At 35.6% G+C, this 8,584-nt stretch overlaps 1 protein-coding gene across 1 annotated transcript; it reads left to right on the top strand.

Annotated features, from left to right (window-relative positions):
* Window positions 1–413: 413 nt before the first annotated feature.
* LOC116307373 (synaptobrevin homolog YKT6) lies at window positions 414–5,673 on the top strand. Its single transcript, XM_031717603.2, has 8 exons — window positions 414–609; window positions 1,399–1,481; window positions 2,226–2,326; window positions 2,614–2,672; window positions 2,992–3,037; window positions 3,547–3,612; window positions 3,736–3,837; window positions 4,419–5,673. The coding sequence occupies exons 1-8, from the start codon at window positions 509–511 to the stop codon at window positions 4,452–4,454; spliced, it is 594 nt and encodes a 197-aa protein (XP_031573463.1). The 5' UTR covers window positions 414–508; the 3' UTR covers window positions 4,455–5,673.
* Window positions 5,674–8,584: the final 2,911 nt, after the last annotated feature.

Below are 8,584 nucleotides of genomic sequence, written 5' to 3' on the forward strand. Positions count from 1 at the left end.
TTCTATTGATTTAAAAAAAAAAGGTGTATAGAAAATACAATTTGATATGTACTTTTCTGACTAAAATATAAATTTACTATAGCTCCCATTTAGTCACCGAATTTGCTGTACCAAAACTTTGAAAGTGGTATGTGATATAAATATATGTGAATCTTATAATATTTTATGGACATTGAAAATCTGGTTGTTGGGCTTCCTGTGTCACTTGTGAACAGCCCGTTAGGTGTAAAATCACTAGATCATAAGATAACTAATTGAAAAATAGCTTTTATGTATATCCTTTAGATAATATTTATGAAACATTTTTCTCAAAAAACTAATTTTGAAATAAAGTTTGCTTCTAATCAAACTCGATTCCAGTCCTTTCTCGACTGGCCCACATAATTTTTGCCACGTAACCTGGCAGTCAGTAATCTTCCAAAAATAGAAAGAAAGAGGTTCTTTACTTTATATGAGCGATAAAGAGAAATTTAAAAATTAAATTTTCAAGTTAAGGAAACGTTTAAAAATGAAGTTATTTGCCTTGTGTATCTTTCATAAAGATGTCAACGTTAAACTTCTAGTATCAGCCTTCGATCTTCAGTCGTTTGGGTATTTTCAGCGATCAAGGTAAAATTTGACTTGGAAGTATTAAATTAGTGCTAAATGATTTACCAAAATTTAGTTCCTAGGAATAAAATATAGGATGCAATTATTCAATTTACTGTTTAACTATAGGTCTGTTCATACCTTATAGAAGTTCTGAAATCTGTATTCGTTTTAAAAAGCTTGTACCAACTGATTATTCATTAGGCGTTTTAAATATGCTTTTGAACCCGTTTTAAACAATAAAATAAAATTTTAGTTGGTTAAGCTTAATTATTTGTCAGACTTCATAGCTATTCCTATATGTAACAAGAAATGTGTAGTACTTGATTAACCGAGTTTATAGTCGCTCATTATCTCATCACCTGCCAACAGAAATATTATATTATAAATTGTAATCAAAATATTATATTAATTGTAATCAGCTGGTTGATCAGCTTGTCTCCTATCCAACAGTGGCGGATCCAGGGGGGGTCTAAGGGGTCCACGGAACCCCCCTTGAAGGTTTGATCTTTTAGGTAATAGAAATATGTCTTATATAAATTTTAATAAAAAAATATTAGTAGTTTTGATATTTGCTGTTATAATGTTTAATTTACCTTTAAGTTCCGTAACTAGATAGTAAATTAGGTGATTAGAGCCAATTTTTTTGTCAAACCTTGACTAAACAAAAGAGAATTATACACAGTTTATCAAACAGAACCCCCCTTTGAAAAATTCTGGATCCGCCACTGTCCAATATACCTATTATTTAGTAAAGATGTCATGGTCATAATGAGTTTTCATTTTAGTTAAATTTTGGTATGTTTTCAGTGTAAAAGAGTTTATGCAGTTTACGAGTAAGATACTTGTGGAACGAACAAGACCAAATGAACGTGCTACAGTAAAAGAACAAGGTTTGTATGACATCGCCACTAGAAATAAAACATGTTACCGGCGTTTGCAATGCTACGCAGCCACCCGAGACATGCACTTTGCAATAGACTGCCGTCAATTAAACACGTTGATGCCATTTACACGCGTGTGTGATTCAAAAGGCGCCAAAACTTGTCTATTGTTTACAAGTATTATGAGCCACACTCACCGGGCCTATCCGGGCCGATCCAAACGCATGTAAATGACATCAACTTGTTTGATTGACAGCAGTCTATTGCAATGCAGTCTATTGTAGACGTTGGATTTTTGACTGGTGTGGCCGCGTAGCAATGCAAACGCTGGTAATACTACTGTATTATTATTTTTAATGTTATATTATAATATAATGGTTATTTACTGACCAGAAAGTATGGAAGGGAAAACTGCGCCCAAGGTCTTTAATATAGACCCAGGCTGTAGATCAGATGCCAGAGGTCCAATTTCACAGTGCAAAGTTCCCTATATCTGAACCGACTTAATTTTTTTAAATTAGCTTTAATAGTAGTATTTATTTAGAAAAAAATTAAGAAAAACACTAGTTGAGATACTTTTCACATTTACTTTTCTTCTTTTATTTATATAAACATGCTTTGTTGTTTAGCAATCCAGGATCTAAGAATACCAAACTTCTCCAACAGCCATTCAGAACTCACAATTTTTAGGGATTGGAGTGGGAAAAAAATTATCATGTAAATATTGTGATGACTGTTTGATTCCAATTCTAGAATACCTGTGTCATGTATATGTAAGGATGGACTCACTTGGTGCATGCCTGATTGCTGATGGTGAATACCCACGGAGAGTTGCTTTCACATTTCTTAACAAGGTACCTTGACATTACCCAATGACACTGGTAGCATTTTTGTATCACATAACAAGGGCGGATCCAGGGGGAGGGGGGTGGGCAAAGGGGGGCTGAAGCCCCCCTTCAGAAAACAAAAACAAAACAAAACTGAAGAATTAGATGCTTTTTTATTGTTTTCTGTTGTGTTGACGGAAGAAACTCAATTAGGCCCCCCTAAACTCAATTAGCCCCCCACCCTTAAAATTTTGGCTGGATCCGCCCTTGCATAAAGAGTTAACGTAAGATTGAATAAGCCTTTCCTTATTTAGATACTTGAGGAATTTTCAAAAACAGTCCCACAATCAGTATGGAGATCAGCAGCTCATGAGTAAGTTTTTGAATAAATAGGCTCAAATCTTGGCTTAATGCAACTTGTATAGAACTAGACTCTCCAAGACCAAAACTTCCCTTGGTATACTAGATTTAGAAAAACAGCCTGCTATTGGCCAGAATATGTTGGCCAAAATCTACCAATGGTGGAAAATAATATACAAGATTGAAATAAAATATTAGGCAAATTTTACTGCCAAAATATATTTCTCCTGCATTCTGGTTAAAGTAAGAAACCTGCATTTCAAACCCTTGACAGATTAAGAAATTCTAATGGCTGTGAGATTTCATTTAAGTTTCAAAATCTTCTTTTTCAGCTCTGTTGAATTTCCAGCATGTGCAGAAAATCTTGAAAAGTATCAGGTAAGGAAAACTCATGAAGAAATAAAAAACGCGCGCGCGTGCTGTGTGCTGTCATAAAGCATGCGGGGGTTGGCAAAACACGAGAGAAGTGTTAGGAGAAGCACGACACGTAGTGGAGTGCTTCTGGACACTTCTCGAGTGTTCTGCCAATCCCCAAGAGCTTTATGACTGCACACAGCACAGCAAGCAAGTTTTTTATTTCTTTTATAAAATACAAATTACAATGATAGATAGGAATGAAGCAACGGAAAGTGCGCATGAGTGCAATGTGCTCTCATAAAGCATGTGCTCCAAACCAATCAGAGCACGACATTCATAACAGTTATTTTATAATGACCATTAATTAATAATTGCAGGTGTCGGCATACCATCTGACTTGGTGCTGTCCTTTGTATTTTGTAATGTCAGTCTACATGTTCAGTGTAATCACTATGATATTGCTTACCTTTCTTATTCAGAAAAGTTATTGATAGTCTTGCTCAATTAATTCTTTTATTCAATTTTTTTAGAACCCTAAAGAAGCAGATGCAATGTCTAAAGTTCAGTCAGAACTAGATGAAACCAAAATTGTTTTAGTAAGTTGAGCTATATATATTTTTTGTTATTTTTGATTTGGTGGATTGTCTTTTAGTCTGTAATGGACAAGATGTGAATCTGAACATGTAAAGAACATAATTGTATATTTTATTATTTTGTAGCATAGCACCATTGAAGCAGTATTAGAAAGAGGAGAAAAACTGGACGATTTAGTAGAAAAATCTGAAGGTCTTAGTATGCAATCCAAGACATTCTACAAAACAGTAAGTTTGGATCATTATGATCATAAGTACAGCACTAACCTCATGTCTTGTGATAACTGAAATCTGTGTCATGAATTAGCTGGAGCAAGAACACTTCAGACAATAAGGTGTAACCATTATAGTAACCTATGTTTAAATGCACCTAGCAATTGTACTTATACTTGTGTCAATTGTTCACTGACAGGCATAGTACAACTGAGGAAGGCTCCTCAGTAGAGTGCAAACAATATAACCGTGAAACTTTAGTAATACTAAGTAGCACAATTCATGCAAATTCCATTGTTTTCTATTGTTTAGCTAGCACTATTTTGTACTATTTAGTAATTAGTGTTTCACGGATTAATTGTTTGCACTCTAATATTTCCTTTGGCAAAACTATGGACTAATTTAAGTCTAAAATTTATGTTGTGTCAGGACTCCATTTACAGCATTAAATGGAATGGAATGCTACATGTATAAAATTAATATTAATTTAAATAAAATAATAATAAAAAAATAAGGCAACCTTTTTTCCATGCATGTTTTAGTTAAGCACTACAGCTTTTAGTTTAGTACCAACTTTTCTTTCTTTCTTTTTTTAGGCAAAGAAGACAAACTCTTGTTGTTCTATTCAATGATTCACTTTGCGATCACAAGGCTGCAGAAGTACTGGAAGAAGCTGACCCATAAGCATTGCAGTTTTCTGCAGCACTGAATTTGACCCAGAAAAATGCAAAAGTTACAAAATTGTATAATGAGAAAATAGCTTTAATAGAAATATTAAGTAATGCAATCTCAGTTTGTTTCACGAAAATACATTATTTTTAATTGCGCATTTCAAATTTAAGAATACTAGACTGAAGTGGCCATTTAGAGTCAGTTCACAAACCCGTGAACAACTTATTCAGTCCTTGCAGACACTGTTAGGAAATAAGCCAGAACACGAGAAAAAATGTCTGTCAAAAAGCGCTGAAGTTGTGACATCTTGGTTGCTAATGGAAAAGAGTAATTTCACAGGTATCCCGATTTTTTAAAAGAAAACATAGCAATTAGTGTCAACATTTTGGCAACCAAATATAAAATCAACCTTGTACACTGTAAATTATAGTATGCCTTATTTTTTTATCAGTTGTATAAGTTTCATTTGCTGAAAGGTTTTCAGTCTAGTTAGAGGAGTTATGTGGAGGTCACGTGAAAGGTAAAAAATGCATTTATCATATTGATAAATGTGTATGAAAATGCATTTAGAAGACCGAGCATTTAAGGAGACCGAATATAATGGCGGTAATTTTTACATGACCTGTTGATGCAAATAATCGATTCTTAAATCATATCATACATATACTCAGTATTAAATAAGGAGTTCATTAATTCAGTTACCTTTTCTCTTTTTTCAGTCGTCTAAAAAGTTTCAGGGACAGTTGAGGTCCTGTTACACTGTATACGTTTCTCAGCAACCTGTCTCGCAATGCTTGAAATGTAACGTTACAAGTTGCCGAGGTGAGGTGTTAGACCGCAACACGATCTCATCAACTTGCAACATTTTTTTGGCTCCTCGGAAAACATGAGAAATGCGCGCATGCGCTCTTGAAAAATATGCCTTAAAATTGCGAGAAATGTTGTTTTAGGGTGATGCAGTGTGCAATGGCGTTGCCAGTTGCTGCAATCCGTTCTAAAAAGTAGAAATTATTTCTACTTCGTGCCGACGCTAAGCGCGAAAAAAATTGTGAGACTAACACTCCTTTTCACTGTGCAATTTTCCATCAGCTTGGAAAATTGCACAGTGTAACAGAGCCTTTAATTTCTGTAACGGGCGTTCCTGTTCTTGTAAGAAAAAATAAAGTTACATTGCACTGATGTCCGCCTGCGTTCCTTCAAATAGTAGAGCTCGACCATGCTCTTGCAACGATGCCGGCAATGTTGAGCGCATGCACATTAGTAGTGGGTATGTAGTGCAGTTTTAAAGCTGCGTGCATGAAATGTTGCATATATCGAGGGTACAATTTCCAGGTCTCCGCTCCCATGATCCATTAATTAATTTCACCTCTCGTTCATAACTCATTGTAAAGCGCCTTTGAACATATCCATATGAAAAAGAGCGCTAGATAAATCATCATAATCATTTCAGTCAATAAGTGTTCCTGCTGCACTTTCTGGTACACGACCGCGGCAAAATGGGAGTGGCAAGCTTTTTTTCCTCCCTCCATAAAAATCAACTCCTAAATTCTAATTCGATCTACCGGCTGCCTTATCAATTGGGTCAAAAGGCCTGTTAGGCATCAAGCCGTCCACCCAGGAGTGGTAAACGCATTAGATTTTATAACGCAACACGTGATGAATATAAACTGTATATACTTTACTGGAATACGAAACTCACCATAAATAAACAAGTACTCTCTTTTTTGAGCCTCAAGTCAACCGGGGGTTGCGGATGCGCCTTTTTCAATCGGCAGCCATGTTGCCTGGAACGATGAGCAAGCCTAAGGAAAAGATGGCCATAAGATTTTTTGTGAATCGAATTGGGGTGAAAACGAAACGTTTTAACTTGGAATTTTTGTCGGGATTGCTTATGTTCACACAAAAACAAGTTTTTCAAAGCCTACTAAAAAGCGCGAAACGTTATTCTGGTTGTGGCAAAAGCCAGCGCGGCGTCGGAACACTGATGTACATGTTGAGATTCAACACAACAGTCATCCCGATCACCACTTTATTGTGGAAGATCATGGTTTTTTTTGAATGGAGGTCTGCTTGATGTTGGACCGCTGTATATGTTATGGCGTCATATAGGCATTTGAACGAGTCCACATTATACACCGTACTGCACATGAGTTTACATCCTATAAATACCAACAAATCAAAAAAGGATTACGAGGAATTAGTAACACAGTTAACTATTATCCATCATAGTTGAAAATAAGTAATTTAGGTCCCTAGCCGTAAGCTTAGTTAATTAATAGCGTCTTAGAAATCGCTTATTTTTAAAACGATGCCATAGCTGGAATCTGACTTTAATAAAAAATTCCCGAAGATTACTAATACTATTATGAATGATCTTAAAAGCCGTTTATATATTTTTTCTGACAGGGAAGGTATTGGAATAAAGGACCAATAGTGGATCGCGATGGGCTACAGTTCATAATGATCAGAAGTCGCTATTTCATCGAGTTAATCGGCTGGCGCTTACTGAGAAGATAAAAGGTCGTAAACATGAACGGTCAGGCTGAAAATCATTCTAATAAGTCTGAATTCCTTAAAAAAAGCCTCTTGCAAAGAGTAGCAAGTTATAATTAATAAGCCTTCTGGCAATACCAAACGTAAGCACAAAATGGTTTGTAATTTTGCTTTTAATTTATGGGAGTTAATTATATAAACTAATAAAACCTGATTTTTAAAGGATCAGTCAGTATGTGTGTGTGTGTGTGTGCATTTTTTCAGTCGTAAACCATTATAAGAAATCCATAAATGAATCTGGAATACGTACTTAGGCGTTTTGGCAGATGTTTAGTCCATTCGATGCTTACTCCAATCATCCAGTATGGGACTAATGGCCTTGGTGGAGTCCTTCAATTCCCAGCGATTTAGTCTCCAAGTATTTTAATTTAGTATCTGTATGTTACCTAAGAAATGCACTAACAAGAGTGTCATAAAATACCAAAGGACAGCAAGATCAATCAGTCATGCTGATGATAACTGTGCTAATTAACCGCCTGATTAGGGAACTGCCAGTTTGTGTATTGGAGATAAAGAATAAATTCACTTCAATCATACATTTATTTCGATTTCTTCAATCAATCGAGTTTTGGTTCAGCTCAAGGGTTTTTGATTATCCTTTCGCTTTATTAGTCGCCTGTTGCTTTTATAATTGGTTGTTGTTGTCCATGAAGAGGTGGGAGGGGGGATGTTGAGGGGTAGCGGAGGGGAGTACAGGGAGCAAGGAAGGGGAGGATCTTAAAGAAGTCGGGCTTTTAAAAAATATGCAAGTATCTTAAAGAAGTAACTAAGAAACTCATTATCGTGATACTTCAGTTTCTGGTAGTACAATTAAATTTACCACTCATCTCTGAAAACCGCAGACAGAGCAAGACTAGCAAGCCACACACTAGCAAATTCTATATATGCGCCTAGTACTCGATAGGTAATAAACACTGATCTACGAGACTACTGATCTACGAGACTACTGATCTACGAGAGTATTTTTCAATTCACGAGATCATCTTTCACCGTGTCTAAACTAACCCCACGGACTCGATAACATTGCATCTTTCTCCACAACGACACATGATTCTAGAAAATTAAGCTGCTAAAACGCATGCGCATCGTGCCGCCAAAGTGTTCATGTGAACTGGAAAGTGTAAGCAAATTATGACGAACATTATCCGCGCCGTCTTCCTAAGAGATTTTTCATTTGGTGAAAAATTATGTAAAACAAAAACCAGATGTTAGTTATATTCATTTTTTTTTCATGCTGCAAGTTTTAATGAAACTTTAGTTTGTGCGCTGTAAAAATGAAAATTTAAATGGGGCTTTACCGACGAACAGCTTGAATTTCATTTAGAATGCGGTCATACGTTATGTTGGTTCATATTTAAAGCCTTCAATCTCAACTTAACTTCAAAACAAAACACATTCAAAATTTGCGCTATTATTATTACTATGAGTCATTTGGTTGTCGATCACTTCATTAGAGTGCTCGTACCGATAATAGTTTATATCTAAATATTTCAAGAATACCAAAACCTTGAAAGAAATTTCATCGTTTTAAAACAAC

The sequence above is a fragment of the Actinia tenebrosa genome, unplaced genomic scaffold (assembly GCF_029948245.1).
Source record: "Actinia tenebrosa isolate PJP-AT-01 unplaced genomic scaffold, QUT_ActTen_1.0 PGA_scaffold0__85_contigs__length_37466705, whole genome shotgun sequence".
Lineage (NCBI taxonomy): Eukaryota > Metazoa > Cnidaria > Anthozoa > Actiniaria > Actiniidae > Actinia > Actinia tenebrosa.

What these genes read in the sequence shown, in the direction of transcription:
- LOC116307373 (XM_031717603.2), top strand. Translation starts at nt 509, where the DNA reads ATGAAGTTATTTGCCTTGTGTATCTTTCATAAAGATGTCAACGTTAAA. An exon ending in TGCTACAGTAAAAGAACAAG is followed by an intron (nt 1,482 to 2,225) that starts GTTTGTATGACA and finishes TTCCAATTCTAG; the next exon opens with AATACCTGTGTCATGTATAT. An exon ending in CTTTCACATTTCTTAACAAG is followed by an intron (nt 2,327 to 2,613) that starts GTACCTTGACAT and finishes TTCCTTATTTAG; the next exon opens with ATACTTGAGGAATTTTCAAA.